At 45.5% G+C, this 17,980-nt stretch overlaps 1 protein-coding gene across 1 annotated transcript; it reads left to right on the forward strand.

The window, feature by feature from the left end:
- Positions 1 to 1,080: 1,080 nt before the first annotated feature.
- Positions 1,081 to 16,600, forward strand: HSPA4 (heat shock protein family A (Hsp70) member 4; the record flags this gene model as incomplete). Its single annotated transcript, XM_079542432.1, has 19 exons — positions 1,081 to 1,187; positions 4,482 to 4,539; positions 6,407 to 6,547; positions 7,210 to 7,332; positions 7,771 to 7,870; positions 8,238 to 8,371; positions 9,842 to 10,086; positions 10,442 to 10,518; positions 10,792 to 10,943; positions 11,844 to 11,950; positions 12,246 to 12,379; positions 12,809 to 12,990; positions 13,345 to 13,434; positions 13,915 to 14,067; positions 14,497 to 14,622; positions 15,087 to 15,194; positions 15,473 to 15,592; positions 15,988 to 16,149; positions 16,397 to 16,600. The coding sequence occupies 19 exons, from the start codon at positions 1,081 to 1,083 to the stop codon at positions 16,598 to 16,600; spliced, it is 2,523 nt and encodes an 840-aa protein (XP_079398558.1).
- Positions 16,601 to 17,980: the final 1,380 nt, after the last annotated feature.

Raw genomic sequence — 17,980 nt, forward strand, 5'->3', positions numbered from 1 at the left:
TCAGCACCTGAGGTTGTGAAAATAGAACAAGGTGAAAGAGATGCATGTGTACCTGTGAAAGGCTTCAGGTAGAATCAGCGGTGTGGTTCTGTTTAACCAAAGCAAGGTAAGATTGCAGTATCCTGACAGCAGAAGAGAACTAGGCTGTGGATGCCCCATCCCTGCAGGCATTCAAGGCCAGGCTGGATGTGGCTCTGGGCAGCCTGGTCTGCTGGTTGCACGCAGCAGGGGGTTGGAACTGGGTGAGCGTTGTGGTCCTTTTCAACCCAGGCCATTCTGTGATTCTGTGAACTACTTGGAGCCGTTTGGGTGCTCAGCTCCTTCTGTCACATAAAGCCTTGATTTCTGTAAATTTTCCTTCTCTTGGCACTCTGTTCCTCCTCAAGATCCATTATAGTCAGGTCATCATAATAAATCACAAGTTTAACTTGGTGGGAAGAAAGTTTAAATAAAATTTCTGTGCTCACACTGAAAGCCACAGAAGCCTCATAAATCCTCAAAACCAAAGGAATCAACCCTAGGGATCTGCGGTGCTTCCAAGTTTTGACTTTATTGCACTTTATGACATTACATGACAAAAGCCATTTCTGTGGAGGAGCACAAAGCACGCTGCCAGTTCCTGTGGTCCCAAGGGACATGGGAGACCCTGACAGGTGAAAAAATTCTGGGAGCGAACTAAAGTGCCAACGATTCTTGATTTTCATATCACAACCAGGAGCCCGAGGTCCTCTCCACGCTCTGGCGGGCACGGAAGCTCTCGCAGCCGCTCGTCCCAGGCCCAGCGCACCGAGCTCCGGCCGCCCGAGGCAGCACCCCTCTGCTCTCCAGGGCCCTTCTGCGGCTGCGCGGCGACGCCGCTCTCCGCGCGCCCGGCGGAGATCTCGCGAGAACACCCGGTCCCCTCGCGTCCCGCTCGGCGCGGCGCTGCGGCCCTACGGGATCTTTCGAGAAGTGCCGGGCCCCGCCCCCCCCCTCTTCCACAGCGCCGCCGCCGCCGCCGCCGCGCATTTAAACGGGCCGGGCCGCGCCGCGCCGCTCTTCAGCCGTCCGTCCGGCTTGACTGCCTCGCCCGGCCGCGCCATGTCGGTGGTGGGCATCGACCTGGGCTTCCAGAGCTGCTACGTGGCCGTGGCCCGCGCCGGCGGCATCGAGACCATCGCCAACGAGTACAGCGACCGCAGCACGCCGTGAGTGGGGCGCGGGGCCGCGGGCCTCAGGGAGCGGGCGGGAACGTGGCGTCGGCTCGCCGCCGCTGCCGGAGGCGTCGGGCTGCGATATTGACGTCCGTAGCGCCGAGGGCAGCGCCTGCAGCCCGAGTGCTGCGCCGGGCGGAGCTCTCGGCCTCCCTGCCGTGTGTGCCGAGCCTAGAACCTGAGCCACTGTGAAGGTGGGGTGTTTGAACCCCAGCGGAGGGTGAGGAGTACGGCTGTTCAACGAGCGCAGTTGTGACGGTGCAGCGGGTGAGAGCCGGGGAGCCCGATGGGAAGCTCTTAGGAATGCTTTTGCGACTCCCTCTGTGCTGGAGCGTAGCTTTGTTTTGAGCGTGCTGAAACAAATGTATGTCTTGGTGAGGAAATTGCCTTGTCTCGGTTTTCTTACCCTCGTTCCTCCTTAGGAAGATGAGCATAGGGTGACCTTGTGTTTCTTTAGATGCCTCAGCTCTGTTTGCTTCTTTCTGCTGAAAGCAGTGAATAAAAGGAGAATAATGCTTCTGTCTGGCTGTCTGTGCCAGAGGAAGGGCCGCTTTCTTAGGCTTCTTCAGCAATACAGTACATAAGTACAGATGGACTGAGGCAGTGTCCCACATAAAGCTGTTGAAAGCAGGAGCTGTGTGTCAAGTCTTCAGGCTGCTGAGGTGCTGCTTTGGTATATCTGATATAAGAGCACAGATTTCCCTCATCGAAGGGAGATGAGTGATGGAAAGTGTTGTCCAATGACGTATCTTTCAGGAAATGATTATGGAAAGTCAAAAGTGTGCAACTGGAAAAACTGCCATATTGAGAGTGGCAGTTTTTAACTGGCCTTAGTCCTCAAGTGCTGTTCTGGAAGCCTGTACACAATACTGAGGGAATACAGAATACAGTTCTGTGAGCACATGTGTTTGTATTAAAATGTTCTTAATGACTTTAAATGTCCAACTTGTAAATGAAGGCCTGGCTCAAAGTGTTGGAGCTCTGTGTCTCCTCAGTGAGTTCTGGGCTGTTGTGTGAGCTGCTGGGACCTTTCCTCAGGAACTGACTCCTGGTCAGGGTTAGGCAGTGTTCTGTGCTTTCCGCAATGAGCTTTGGGAGGGATTAGCAGGAAGAGTTTATTGCAACTGAGTGTTAATAAGCAGAGCCCAGTGAACATGCTGTGCTTGTTGTTCAATGGCAGAGATGACATTTGACATTTTCACTGAATCTTCTTTCAGAATGCTGTGATTTGGAAGCTGTGTATGCAGAGTTGGTGCAGAATGATTGTATTTGAACGGTGGTCTTGAAGAGGACTGGAGTAGAGAGTGAGCTGGAAATAAATGGGATGGGGGAGGATTAGGGCTGTTTCCTGCTCCACACGGGGATGAGGGTGCTTGAATTACATGAAATAGTTGTAAGTGATCTGAGGAAGCTGGTGCTGGGTTTCAGCAGTGAGGAAGTGTGCTGTTAGACTGTGGGTGTCTTCCAGGGAAGTGGGTGAGGTGGGGTGGGTTTGGGGCTGTGCCTGCAGAGACCTCCTCGGGTGTAAGGCAGGGCAGAGCTCTGCCGGGGCCGCTGTTAGACCTGACCTCCACTGTAGTTGTTTCTATTTAAAATGCTATGGTTAGTTATTCAACTTAAAGTGAAATGGGTGTAATTACTGGCATAATTTGTGTTTAATGAGCTCACCGTGGTTCCTTTGGGCTGACTGGGGAGTGAGGCTGGCAGCAGTCCCTGCTGTGGCTGCCACAGCCCCGCAGTGCCCCATGTGGGGCTGCCCTGCTCCGGTGTCCAGCGCCAAGCAGGTGGCAGGCGTGGATAAGAAGGATATTTGTGCTGGAGTTTTTGTTCTTGATGTTCTAATGGAGAAGTCTCAGTATGTAGTTACTGTGCTCTATCCTTTTCTTGAGCCAACCTTCTGCCTTGAGGTTTAACTGTGGCAGATCTAAAGAGGTCTAAATAAATTAGTGGTGTGTGGTGATTGCGGCCTGATGATCTGTGTATTTAGTAGCAGGATATTTTTTTCTTGTAGGAGAAAAACACAAATCCGTGCTCATGCCTTAATTTCCTTCAGGAGAGCAAAGTAAATGAATAACCAGCTCCCTGCTGTGTGCTGTGGGGCTTCTGGCTGTGAGCTGTGCAGCCCAGCAGAGGCCTTAAAGTTTGCGTGGTACCAGAGTGACTCACTTTTCATTAACTAATCCCTTAATAATTGTTTCGGAAGATTTATTCCTGGAATGTTAGTTTGGTTGCCACGCATGCTTAAAGGGGTGGGCCTAGTTTCAGCTGCTGAACTATTACTAAATTGAGTTCTTTAAAAAAGATATTATCTCAGTGCAGCCATCCATTCTGCTTTTGGCTCTTTCAGTTCAGAGGACCAGTTCTAAACCTTGGGATGAGCTGAAGTTTAGTTTGTGTGGGGCAGCCCTATGGTATAACCCTGCTCCAAGGTAGTCTCTAAACATAGAGATCAGCTTAATTATGTTGTTGATGTCTTGTTAATAGTAACGACCTGCTTGACTAATCGACTGATGAGGGCTTTTCCTCAGTAACTTCCTCAGTATGAGGGTCTGGGACAAGAGAGCAAGGTGGGGAAGAGTTTACCTTCAGAGCCTATAGAGTTAACTGAGGTGGAAGCTGGCGGCTCAGTAGCACTAGGCATTTCCTCCAACAGGAGCGTTTATCTGTTTTCTTCCATCTGTGAGCCCTGTGTAGAGTTTAGGGTAAATGATAGCTTTTTATCCTTTGATAATCTGTGCTTTCATATCTTGAGTGCAGGTGAAGCCCATTAGTAGCAGTCTTTCTCTCCAGTCTTTCTCTCCAGTTGTTTTAACTTGCGCTGTTGAAGGGTTTTATTTAAAAATGAAAATCTTAATTAGCATTTGGTACAGATACGTAGGAGTAATTTGTTAAAATAGTGAGGTACCAGTGTGCTTCTCAGCGTTTGGATGCTTTCTGTACTATCACTGCCACTTTCTTTGGCAGGCCTTGGTGCACTACTAACCACTGAGATGAACTGCCTACCCATTGTTACTTGTTATTACTTAGGCTGTTTCAGGTTTATATCTGTTGGTTTTAGTGCTGTTCGGTGAGCAGTATTTGTGTGAATCCCAGAATGCCAGCATCTTTCTTGAGATCACAACTAGATGTGTGAATTAGAATGAGTGGCCAACCTTCCTAATGGGCCAGATGTTAATTATCTGCAGAACCACATTGTCAACATCTCTAACAAGGAGCCACCACCACTGGGACTGCTGATGCCGAATGCAGTTCTACCAACCACTAACAGGATCCTTCCTCTCCTTCTAGGTCATGCATAGCCTTTGGACCCAAGAACCGCTCTATTGGTGCTGCAGCTAAAAGCCAGGTACAGTTTGGGATAAAAGCAATTTCAGCACTCAGCTATCAGATTAGCACAGTGTATTTTTATCAGTGAAGCTTAGAATGTCTCTAAACTGGCTCCTTGAGGGTCTCACCATAACAAACAGCTTAATGCAGTTGTTCAGCCTGTAATGCCGCACTGTCCTCTTGGATGGGAGTCTCGAAGTTGTACATAATAAAATTGAAGAAGTTCATTACATGGAAACCTGAAACTTTTTTGAAGTTACAAATGTGGGTGCTAAAGAGAAGCTGTAGTGTTTTGCCTCCTTTGCCCGTTTTGCTGTGTGCATTGGGTAGCTTTTCATTATGTGATTCTATTCCATGCGAGTCTATTAAGTGCTTTCCTTTGGTAGAAAGGGGAAAACCTGAGTATGAATACGTGTAGCTGCTTCTCCTGGTTGAATTACAAGCTAAATGTCTGTAGGCTTTCTTGCACGTTCTTCTGAGTTTGTTGGTGTAGGCAGGCAAATAGCTGAGAAGACCAAGAAGAGGTTTAGCTGATTTTTGTCCTACTGTGTTGTCTCTTGTGCTGCTGTGAAACCCAGTAAAACGTGATTCTTTTTGAAGTCCTACAGGAGGTGACTATTCAAACACTTGGTTTTTCTTAGCCTAAAATACCTAGAGATGTGTGAAGATTCAGTATCTAGGACAAAAGTGACTGGTTACAACTGTGTTATTCAAGAACAGAAGAACTGTACTAAACTAAATCAGATGTTTTTCTGGAATTGGGTGTCTGCTTAGCTTAAAGAGATTCATTGATACAGAGATCCAGTAGAGGTGAGGTATGTCCTGCAGAAATTGAACTTACAGAAGATCAAAACCAGGTTACTTAGGAAATGTGATTAGGAAAACAGAGCAGTGCAGTGCTTGTCTGCTTGATCAGAGACCGTGTTTTTTTTCCTCGGTGTGTCCTGCTCTAACTTAAGTGAAAGGGTTAAACAGGGTAACTTGTTGTAGTGGAAATGTTGAGTCAGGGCTTGAAGCAGTGATGGAGCACCTGGTGGGGAGGCAGGGCCAACCTGGAGGAGCTCAGCTGCATGCAATGCACTGAGAGATGGAAGGGCTGGAGCAGGATCCACCCCTTCCCTGCCCTCATTTAAGGGTTGGCAGTGGAGGCAGGGGGATCTTGCTGGAGATCCCTGCATACCTGAGGTCTTCCAAAGGTAAGCAGCTCCTTTCTTTTGTCTCTGTGCCCATGGCTGTTGCATTTCAGCAACTCACTTGCTGCAGCCTGGGTCCTTGCTGCTCTGCTGCCATGGCTGTGCTTTCCATTGTGTTATACTTGTACTGGCTAGAAACAGGCTCTAATGACTTTTCAATTCTACTTTTGCACTATCTTTTAATGGCATTCTGCCTTTTGTCAGTTATGTCAAATTGGCAGTGTCAGCCTGGGGGCCCTGCTGACTTCTAAAGCTTTACAACAAGGTTCTCGAGCTGTTTCGTAATAATGTTCATATGTTGAATGTCACTTGCATGTGAGGGGCTGATGTGAAGTATACCTCACTGCTTTTGTCGTACTTATTAACTTACTGGCTGCATCACAGTCTAAAAGGAGGGTGGTAGGAAACAGGTAAATGAAAGAGGACACTTTGGAATGCTATGCATACAGTATGAGAATTTGATGCTCACTGTGTGGCTCAGTTTTCAGGCGTACATTTTATATTGAATCTCCAACTTGTGTAGGTTGCCTGAGAGATCAGAGGGGAATTGCATTCTCACATCTGCCCTGGTACCATTAAGGTACTGGTGACTAATTCTCAGCAAGAAAAGCACAAGAGTAGATCTCTGTATGGTCTTTGTTTGAATTCAGTTGTTCCCCTGACAAGTTGTATTAAAGATTTCTTTTCCTCTAGGTTATTTCAAATGCAAAGAATACAGTACAAAGTTTTAAAAGATTTCATGGTCGTGCATTCTCAGATCCCTTTGTTCAAGCTGAAAAAACAAGCCTTGCCTATGAACTTGTCCAGCTGCCAACAGGCTCAACTGGCATCAAGGTAAGTCTGGAGTGCTTGAAAAGGTGCCAGAGGAGGGAAGCAGTAATGGTTTCCTTTTATCTCGTTATTTTGAATCTGCTTGCTGAGGTTTCTGTGCTCTTGTGACTAGCGGGTGTTAAATAGAAGGCTAATAGTGCTGATGGTCTTTTCAGGTGTTCCATGAAACTGGTTTTGCAGTTGCACATTATTCTCCTTGCAAACCCAGTCCCATGCAAACTATTCTGTCAATGCTGTTTTTTCCACAGTCACTTTTGGAAGGCATTTCCTTGACTGGTGTGCTTATTTAACTGCTGCCATGCTCACATCCTACACTCTTAGAATATGAGCATGTCAGGTGAAATGGTGAAAACAAATCATGTTTTTAAGTGATACGTAACAGATTTTAGCAGTGACTGATATAACTTTCCAAAGCAGTGGGAAAGAGGGTGTCCTGGGCATTGTGTAGCACCCAAGATGTAAAAACTGTCCGGAGCAGCTTCATGTGTGTGAGCTCTGAAAGGCATTTTCCAGCATTCATGTGTAGGAGTTACGAATAGGAGTCCCTTGGGGAGGGTGGCATAGAGCTGTGTTACTTTTGGAGCTTACTTCCAGTAAGACAGCTTCTTGCGTGTGCTCTGTGCTTGCAGTACGTGGTTCTTAATGTAGTGTGCATGTTTTTTAAGGTTATGTATATGGAAGAAGAAAGAAACTTTACTATTGAACAGATGACTGGAATGCTTCTTACCAAATTAAAAGAGACCGCTGAGAATGCGCTTAAGAAGCCTGTAGTTGATTGCGTTGTTTCTGTAAGTATGGGAGGAGCTTTTCTTGGACACGGTATCATAAACTGAAATGGTTGTTGGTAACAGCGTGGCGTTGCCCGTAGCACCCGAGTAGTCAGCTCTGTGCTCTCTGCTTGAGACTCAATCTTCTGTCCTGAAGTTAGACTGACTTCACTGATGACAAAGTGTCTTCAGGCTTTTTGTCTGGTAAATAAACAGCTGAGACCTCTTTCTGGTTCTGTTTCTCTGCTAGTGAAATGAGCAGTTTGAGAGGACACAGTGCTCCCGGCGTTTTGCCCTCACATAACATTGTGTGCTTTCTCCCTGTTGTGTCTGAAATGAATGTCAAACTGGAAGGATCCCTGTGGAGGGGAACAGCTGTGCTCTGTTGTCTCTACACTTCTGTCTAATGGTTTGCTGTGGGTGATTCTTTCAAATGGTGGCCATCTGATCTTCTTGCAGGTTCCCTGTTTCTACACAGATGCAGAGAGGAGATCTGTGATGGATGCCACACAAATTGCTGGTCTCAACTGTCTGAGACTAATAAACGAATCAACAGCAGGTAATGCCTTGCTTTCTTCTTGAGTCACTTGATGTTTTTGTTTTATTAGGACTTGTAATTTGTCAGTGCTCCATACCTGCTGGAGTTACAGCTGACTGCTAAGTTTCTTAAGCCCATCTTTCATTATGTTAGTGGCATAAGGATGTTTCTGAAATATCTGTGTAATGCGTGTAATCTCTTCTGGGAGTTGCTAATAACTGTTTGGTGTTCTTCCATGTTGCTTTAGCATTGGTATTTAACTTAACAAGAAACTTCTGTAGCTTGGAAAAGAAGATGAAATGCTAATGCTGTTTACTGCTGCACCAGTTAATGCTTGAGGATTTGAGAAACTGAAAGCCTAATTATGCTGATTCTCACTTCTTTGCAGTTGCCCTTGCGTATGGAATCTATAAGCAAGACCTGCCTGCCCTAGAAGAGAAGCCGCGGAACGTTGTTTTTGTGGATATGGGGCATTCTGCGTATCAAGTTTCTATTTGCGCGTTCAATAAAGGAAAACTGAAAGTAAGCAATCAGTTCTGTGCCTATTCTAAGTACCAGCAGCAGTATTCACTAGCACGTATGAAACTGTGGCAGTCAAGTTTGCCTATCTTTACCCAGGATCTTCTTTTTATACTTCTGAAGTTGTACTTGGAGCTCAAAATGTAGAGTTTAAGGTAGGGTGGGGATGTAGAGCTTTTGAATGGTACAGAGAGGAAGCAAACCTGTGTCAATTGGTGACCTTTGGCAAAGGGGAAAAGGGCTTGATTACGTTCGTTCAGAAATTGATTTGGGCAGAGGCTGCTTTCGAAAATGCAGCCCAGTCATGAGGTGTAGCATGAAAAGAAATTCCTGCAAGGATGGGAGTTCAAACATCAGGTCACTGAGGTGCTCATGTGAAAGAATAATTGCTGTTAACAACGTGAAGCTGCAAATGAAGCTAAGAAGTTAGTGTACTCCTCAGGACAAGTTGCCAAAGCATTACTGTTTTGCAGCAAATGCTGGTATTTCTCAATTAGGCTTTTACAATCTGTATTTCTGTAGCTGCAGTAGTTTTCCCTTACCTGAAGAAACACTTCAGATGTAATGTAAAATGAGAAGGCAGGACTTGTAAAAACATTACTTTTCTTGTAGTTCTGTTTTCTCTTATGAGGAAACTTAACCTAGATTAAGTTCTTTGGAGCTATAGTAGTATTGAAGACACTTGAGTATGAACAGTGATGGATAGCAAGGCAGTTAAAAGCAGTGCAGTAACTGGCCCTAATCATGAATGGTCTCAAACTCAGTGCTGTAAGAACAGAGCAGCAGGTGTGGGTGGGCTCTGGGTTTTCTGTAGGTAATTTCTTCATCAAAATTGAGCTCTGATTTTCAAGAGTTGCACTTTGTTGCTTTATTTTTAGCCTTGTGTGTGTTCCACCCTAAGGCATGAAATACTCAGCTGGGATGCATTCAGAGTGACAGTGGCTAAGCAGAGTTTGGAAACTTATGGTCTGCTTATGGTACAGGGTGCTGACCAGGCTGCACCGAGGCCTTACCAAGTCCTCTTAACTGGAGAAGTTGCTGCTTTCTTACAGAACTAGGCTGCTTTTTGGTGTGTAGCATAGTGGATATGTTTTTTTCTTGGAGCATGTGTATGCTCTGTAGTTTTTTGAGGGAATACCATTTACTGAGTTGAAATACTTGTGGAGCTTCTAGAAGTCTCCTTTTAATGACAGTTCTTTCTCAGTAGCATTTAGAACAAATATTTAATGCCAGCTACAAAAGTCATTTATAAACCATGGTACAGGTTTTGTAGGCTTAAAAACCCAAAACAACAAAAACACATTCACATCTTCTAGGGTGTGTGCGGCTGCTTCTGCAACTGCTGTCAACAATTAAGTATAGGATGTTAGAGATGTACTTGAGATGTAGATTTTTGGCATCAACCAACTGCCAACTGACTTTGAAGGAATGATTTGGTTGTACTGTTACTGAAGAGTTCTTTATTTTTTAAAGGTTCTTGCCACAGCGTTTGACACAACGCTCGGAGGCAGGAAATTTGATGAAATGTTGGTGGAATACTTCTGTGAAGAGTTTGGAAAGAAATATAAACTGGACATAAAGTCAAAGATCCGTGCATTGCTGAGGCTGTATCAGGAATGTGAAAAACTGAAAAAACTGATGAGTGCCAATGCCTCTGATCTCCCAATGAACATTGAATGTTTCATGAATGACATAGATGTTTCTGGAACAATGAACAGGTAACGTGTGTGCTTTGACAAAGGTAAGTTGTGCAGAGTGCTCCTTTGCTGCTGCTGGGAAGGAGATGCTTTACAGAGTACCAGGACTGGAGAGAGTGTATGCTGGTGTGCTGCTCACAGTGGTCTCCACAGACTGGTCAGTGGCCTTGAGATAGAGGAGGAAGGGCTGTGAAGTTCACAGGCATCCCTGGGCCACGATCCCAGACCTGAGTGCAATTTACTCGAGTGCAGAACGGTGGCTGAGAAGCACGTGCTGCATGCAGCATTTGAAAACTGAATGCTTTCTGTTTGGGCAGCCTGTTGTGTCAACTGTAGCTTGCTAATGGTAACATCTCATTTATGGTGTCTTCAACAGAAGTAAATTTCTAGAGATGTGTGATGGACTTCTTGCAAGAGTAGAAGCCCCCCTTCGCAGTGTGCTGGAGCAAGCCAGTAAGTGTGTGTGCATTTGTGTGCAGAGAGATGGTGTTCCTAGTGCAGACTTCTTTGGCTGCTGACAGAACGTGGGCAGACTGATTAATGCAATTAATGTCTTTTGGCTGAGCGGTTTTAAGCTTTCCAAAGTTCTTTCACACAAGCTGAGATCTAAAATCTTACTGCTTTAAATTAATAGTTGGTTTAGCATAACTCAATTCACAATGTTAGTGTACTCGCTTAAAATACAACAGTGGAATCAATACAAACTAATGCCTGACTCCTTTCTAGAGTTAAAGAAGGAGGATATTTATGCAGTAGAAATAGTTGGTGGCACAACAAGAATCCCCGCTGTTAAAGAGAAGATCAGTAAATTTTTTGGCAAAGAAGTCAGTACGACTCTGAATGCAGATGAGGCTGTTGCACGAGGTTGTGCACTGCAGGTAAAAAGTGCTATATGTTTTAGCTGTGAATACTTGTATTGAAATCACAAGTACTTGAGCTGAAGTCCATAGGTAGCATGAAAAATGCTTCGTGTGTATGGGAACGGAATAAAAGAAGCATCAGGAAGGTGGCTGGCAGAATGAGAATGGTGGCTTTAAGTGATCCTTTGCACTGAGCCAGGTCAGTGGGTCAGTACAGATGGAAGTGAAAACGTGTGCTTTGCTTCTGCTGTAGTTGGAAGCTGGTACTGTGATGACTGTCATATGAGCACTTCACTTCTCTGGGCTCCTTTGGGGGGCCTGAGTTAAACAAAAGCTGCTTTACAGCACTGCTGATAAACAAAACCTGTCCTGAGCTGGAATTGCAATTGCCCAGTGGGCTGAAGCATAGCAGATACTCTGTAGTTACTAGTGCTACCTTCTGCACCTTAGTTTTGCTCCTATCACCTTATTTTCCTCTTCACATGCTTAATAGATGCTAATCTGTTTGTCAGTGGTGCAAGCCAGCTGTTGGAATGGAATCTGTTTAAAAGGGATTGGGTTACAGTGTGCTTTGAAACAAAACAAAGCTATAAGGAAACAACTGGTAATGTCACACTAAAACTGTAGTGTCTGATTTTCTTACCCTGGCACTAAAAACAACTGAGTAGCCAAAGCATAACAAACTAAATGTGATTTGTTCTAAGGCAAAACCTGTGTATTTCCATTTTCAGAGTGAACGGCTGTGACAGCTTCCCAAAAGGAAGTGCTCACATGCACTTCTGGTGCTTACTGTGCAGTTCTGCAGTCCATCAGTATTAGTAATCCTACGTATGAGTAGCTTAAATAGCTACTTGCTGAATTAAATTACTGTTCCTCTGAAGCCTGGGTTTTTGTAATAGAACTCCTGTGCTCTTTCAGTGTGCTATTTTATCACCGGCGTTCAAAGTGAGAGAGTTCTCTATCACAGACCTGATCCCGTATCCGATTTCTTTGCGGTGGAATTCGCCAGCAGAAGAAGGGTTAAGGTGAGAGTTCCTTTTTTCTGCACGATTACCTACAGTTTAAAACTCTGTGATGACGATTAGAGAACACAGCACTTTTGGGACAACACCCATCTAACAGCTCCCAGCATGTTTGGTAATTTGAAAGTTGAGAGAAAAAAGGCCAAGCTTAACACTGCCTGCACTGCTGTTGCTCTTCAAATAAACAGGTTGGCTTTTGAAAACGAGGTTTTCCTTAATATATGAAGAATATCTGGAGATGTTTAGTAACATCAGCAGGGTCATGTTGCATGCTATGTAAGTGCTGTTTTCTTTTCAGTGACTGCGAGGTCTTCCCCAAGAACCACGCTGCTCCGTTTTCTAAGGTCCTCACGTTCTACAGAAAGGAACCATTCACACTGGAGGCATACTACAGTTCTCCCAAGGAGCTGCCTTACCCAGATCCTGCTATTGGTATGTAAAGCCTTTTTGTGGTTTGAAATGCTGATTTGCCTTGTACAGCTTTCTAAGCCTGTTTCTGATTACATTAGTCTGGACCCTGTAGCTTACTACAAATTGCGTAGGGACAGACTTCTAAAGTCACGGATCTGCATTTTTACAAATGAGTGGGGTAATGTGAGTTTTCTGGACAGATATTCAGAATGTAGAAAGTACTGGTGGTGAAGTCTGTAAAGGGAATGCTCAGAATGCTGCAAACCCTGATGCAAATAATTCCATTTTTGTGACATACTGTACGTGATTCCTCATAGCATGCATTAAAGCATTGTTGACTCAAACTGCTTAGCCTGAGTAGGATTTGAGTGCATTGCAGTGATCTGTTGCCTGCAGTAGTCAGGATTTACCTCACATTCAGTGATGGTTTTTGTTTCTGGAATTGTTCAGCTCACTTCTTGGTTCAGAAGGTCACTCCTCAAACAGATGGATCCAGTTCGAAAGTGAAGGTCAAAGTTAGAGTAAATATCCACGGCATCTTCAGTGTTTCAAGCGCATCGTTGGTGGAGGTTCATAAGTCTGATGACAGCGAGGAGCCTATGGAAACGGATCAGCATGCAAAAGAGGAAGAGGTAATGGACTGTGCTGTTGGCTGCTCTTTGAGGCCCTTTCATGAACCTTTTGGCCGAGTTCTGGAAAGGTTCTAGGATTTCTGAAAGGATTTAGATGTGTTTAGCAATTAAGTACTAATTTTGGTGTGTCACGGCTGTGACAGATGCCTTGAAAGCAGAACTGGGCTATCGGTGAAAGACTTGATCGTTCTAGGAGTGAGCTGTTAATTGGCAAAGCAAAGGCTAAAAGTATGTAATGATCCCTTGAGGCTCTACTTTCTTTCACCCAAAGAGCACTGGAGGCACATAGAGTGAGCAAGGCAAGAATTGAAGCATTCTTTAATATGCTGAACCGAATCTTTCTATTGATTTCAGAAGATGCAAGTAGACCAGGAGGAGCAGCAAAAGACTGAAGAACAGCAGCAGGTCCAAGCTGAAAATAAGGCGGAGTCTGAAGAAATGGAGGTAAAGTGAAAATTGGTTTTCTTACAGGATTCTTCAGGAAGATTCAAAAGGATGGTAATGTCTGAGCAGTCACCCGTTAGCTTTGTCATAGCTGTGGAAGCTGTATGTGGAGTATTTGTGGTCTGTACTGTGAGTAATGTTTTAAACACAACGTAGCACTGATTATTGAAGGCCTGTCGGATGAGCTGGTACTGATGATGTGAGAGCTCTCCATGAGAGAAGGCATTGAGATTTCAGTAATGTAGAAACTAGAGGGGGGCATCTGGAAACATTTGGGGGCAAATAATTGCTGTGAATGTTGCCAGTGGCTGGTAGAAGTGAGCAGCTGCACGGCTTGACTCCTGTGGCAGCAGAGTGTGAGAGTTACAGATGCGTGTCAGTGTCAGAAGTACACGTGCTCAAGCCTTTTTCTGTTACCAGCCTTCAGTGCCTAATTTGAACCAATGTTTTTCTTACTTTGGATTTATTCCTTCAATATAGACTTCTCAAGGTGACTCTAAGGACAAGAAAGTGGATCAGCCACCTCAAGCCAAGAAGGCTAAAGTAAAGACTACTACAGTGGACCTTCCCATTGAGAACCAGTTGGTGTGGCAGATAGGGAAAGATATGCTCAACTTGTTCATTGAGAATGAGGTAAGCTCTACTTGTCTGAGCTGAAGAGGTCTGTAACTCACAGGGAATCTTGCTGTTCACGAGGTGTGGTTAAATGTTAATGGTGGGCAAGGAAAGATGAACATAGCTTTTTGTGGTGAACAGCAGTGGCCCTTGGAGCCAGGGTGTATTACTCCTGATGGAGACACTTGATTTGTAGGGGAGCTCGTGGAGTGACTCAGCTGCAGGCTGTGAGGCTGCTGCCCCTGGGGGCTGACTGCTCAGCTGGGGCAGGCTGGTCTGTACTGGATGTGCCTCCAGCAGCAAACTGTGGTTCCTTTTTGTCATCTGCTTTGTGGTAGAGTTCTGCACATTGTTTCAAAATCTTTAACCAAACTGATCTCGTTAAGTATTTTGAGGTCTTGTAGATAATGAGCTTTTTAGCTAACTAATGTGTCAATTTGTTCTCAGGGTAAAATGATAATGCAGGATAAGCTAGAGAAGGAGAGGAACGATGCTAAGAATGCAGTAGAAGAATATGTGTATGATATGAGAGACAAACTCTGCAGTATTTATGAGAAATTTGTTAGTGAAGACGTAAGTATTTCTGGCTTTGTCCTCTGTTTTATTGCAATTAACAGTTATTTTTAATAACCTTTGACTGTATCATATTAGTGTGCTTACTTAGACTGCACTTGTAAGCTTTCAGACTTGAAACATCTCTAGCCTTTTTGTTTATGACAGTGACCCAAGTGTGGGCCAAGTGCAGGCAGGTGGCACCCAGGGCATATTGTTCTTTCCCAAAACATTTGCAACTGTTGAAGTTACTGCCTGATCACCTGCTTTTAGACTGAAACAAGGAGCACTTGACAATCATTTGAAGGCAACCTGACCTACTTCAGCTCTTCGTTGATTTTTAGGAATTGTTTAAGATTAAAAACTATTTTTAAAAGTTCTTCACATTCTAAAAATGTGAAACCCTTCCAGAAAGATTCCAAACACCACTTTAATGTCATCCAGTGGGATCACTTCACTTAACTGTTTTGTGTGGATTGCTTCAGGATCGAAATAGCTTCACGCTGAAGCTGGAAGATACAGAAAATTGGCTTTATGAAGATGGTGAAGATCAACCCAAGCAAATTTACATTGATAAATTAACAGAGCTAAAGGTGAGTGGTTCTTGCATTTCAGTCAGAACTCAGTGAGTCCAGAGAACTTCATTCAAGTGAGGAGCTGGCTAGCTCAGGACCACTAATCCAGAGATTAATGCTTACAACAAACTGATTTATTTACTAATGATAAGCAGACTTGCAAGTGGTCTGTGACAACACAAAGGAGAATCTGCCCTTCCTCTAAGTGAAGGGAAACATTGCAAGGAGTTTGGAAATGCTGCTGTGCCCTGCTGAGAGGCGACACGGGGTGATCATGGTATGTTTTACTTTTTCAGGCCTTGGGTCAACCTATTCAGGCGAGATTTCAAGAATCAGAGGAAAGGCCAAAAGCATTTGAGGATTTAGGGAAGCAAATCCAACAGTACATGAAAACTGTTCATGCCTTCAAAGCAAAGGTATTTCCACACTTAATTTCTGGTGGGTGCCCAGAAGTGATGTGAGGCCTGTTTTGAATCTTAAGTAAGCTGTGCAGAAAGTTCATGCAATGTCCTGCTTAGCTTCTGGGTTCTCAAGGCCGACCGTGTTTTCAGAAGTGGGTTTTTGGCTTGAAAAATGTGTCTTCATTAGGAAGTCAATCTTGATTTTCCTTATGAGGGGGAAATACCAGCAGCAGTGCAACTTGAGTTTTGTCTGTGCAGAGCTGAGGGTGGTTGGTTAATTGCTAATCAAACAGCCTTCTAGCTAACTGGTCTGTTTGGTGCTTTGTGACGAGTTCTGGGCAATGAAGTGTTGAGAGTGCGTGCAGTTTGGATGTTCAGTCACTTGCACAGCTACCATTGATGTGTTTCAGGATGAGCAGTATGACCATCTGGATGAAGCAGATGTGGCGAAAGTGGAGAAAAGTGCAAATGAAGCGATGGAATGGATGAATAACAAACTCAATCTTCAGAACAAGAGAAGTCTTACTTTGGACCCAGTTATAAAAGCTAAAGACATACAAGCTAAAACTAAAGTAAGTCTTTCTAGGCAGTTATTGCCGCGAGTCTTATGCTTCTTGATGAAGTTGTATGCTTGGATAAGGACTGAGGTGAGATCAGCTGTAGAAAAAGATGGTGTTTGGGCGCTGACTTGTTAGGTGTGTTAGGGAATATCTGCCTCTGCTCTGGATATCCAGCCGGTACCGAAGGTTGACTGGGCAGGCGGGTAACGAAACAATTGGTGAGAGACACCTCTAACAGTTCTTAATTCCTGTTTTACAGGAGTTGACAAGTATTTGCAATCCTATAGTTACAAAACCAAAACCCAAAGTTGAACTCCCGAAGGAGGAGCAGAAACCAGCCGAACCGAACGGACCAGTAGAAGGGCAGGGAGATGGCAGCAGTGGGGCCCAGAGTGCTGAGCCCAGCGCTGCGCCCGCCCCGACAGCTACGGAAAAGAAGCTTCCTGAGATGGACATTGACTAAACGTCAGTACTTGTTTATATTATTGCAACCCACAATAAAGCTTTAAGTTTGTCAACTTTGTATGTTCTGAATACGAATTGAAGCAAGTGAATACCACAGCACTTGGTGATCTTTGGAGAGGTTTGGTCAGTGCCTGAGGTCAGAATGCTTAGGTAGCCCACGACTCGGTCAAACAAGCAGTATTTCTTGCCGTAGTGATTGTAGCTCCAGGCTTCTGGTACCGTTACTGCTCCTGCGGAAGCAGCCATCAGCTGTCTCCATGTTGAAGCATGTTCATGCTGAGTCAGTCTTGTTTTAAGAAGGGGACTGCACTTCCTCCAGTCCTATTTTCATTCTGTTCTTCATGTTCTCATGTGGCATAGCGGTGTTCAGAAGAGAATGCCTGCTAAAGCTAGGACAGTGAGACAGGAATGGGAGGGGGCTGCTCCTCAGACCTGCAGCCTCCTCTCACTGCTTACCTTAGTCTAGCCTGTGTTTAAGCATTAACACACCTCTGGGTTTTCTCTTGATCTGCACCTCATCAGCTCCTGCTTGCACAAGGCACGCAGAGCAGCGGGTGAGTGTTCCCATACCTTTATTCCTGCAGTGGGTGTCATCGCTTCACCCATAGCCCCGAATCAAATCCATTTACCTGAGATGTAGAATGGTGACAGCACTCCTAACAGCTCAGGCACGACTGTGCTCTGAACCACCAAGTTTAGATTCCCTGGTTAGTCAGTAGCCTTGTCTGCAGCTCAGTAGGTGCTTGTAGGAAGGATGAGGGCTGCAGCCCAGCTGCCCGCACTGAGCGCTGACTGCTGTGTTCCTAACTCTTTAGGGGGTGTGCTTGCTTCCATGAGGCCTTCATTTGGAATGTTTGTTTTTCAGGAACAAAGCATTTTTTCTATGAGTTTATGCAGTAATTTGCTTCTAGTACTGATTGTCATTAAACTTGCAAACATTAATTTGTATGTGTTAAAGCCGAAGTTGAAACACCGTTCAGCTGTTGGAAGAAATAAATGCACTGGATTCTACTGGACAACTTTCTGAAGCCGTTGATTGGGGGGGGGGGGGGGGTGAGCGTCTCCTTAGCGCCCGCGGCCCCGGAAGGCGGGATGAGTTCCTGGCCGCGGGGCTGAGCTGAGCTCCGGGCCGGCGCTTTGAGCCCGGCTGCAGCTGGCGAGGGCGGCGTTCTGCGGGCGGGGAGCGCAGCCGCACCCGGCGGCCCGTTCCGCAGCGCTGCTCGCGGCGCCTTCCGTCCACACGCGCAGTTGTTTCTGCCGCTCGCCCGGCCGCGGCGCCTCGCGAGGGACCCCGCGTTCCTCCCGGCCGCCGGGGGGCGCTGTGGGGGGGGGCGGAGCGCGGCGGGCGGAGCTGGGCGCTCAGCGCTGTCAGTGGCGC

The sequence above is a fragment of the Tetrao urogallus genome, assembly GCF_951394365.1.
Source record: "Tetrao urogallus genome assembly, chromosome: 14".
In the NCBI taxonomy this organism is placed as follows: domain Eukaryota; kingdom Metazoa; phylum Chordata; class Aves; order Galliformes; family Phasianidae; genus Tetrao; species Tetrao urogallus.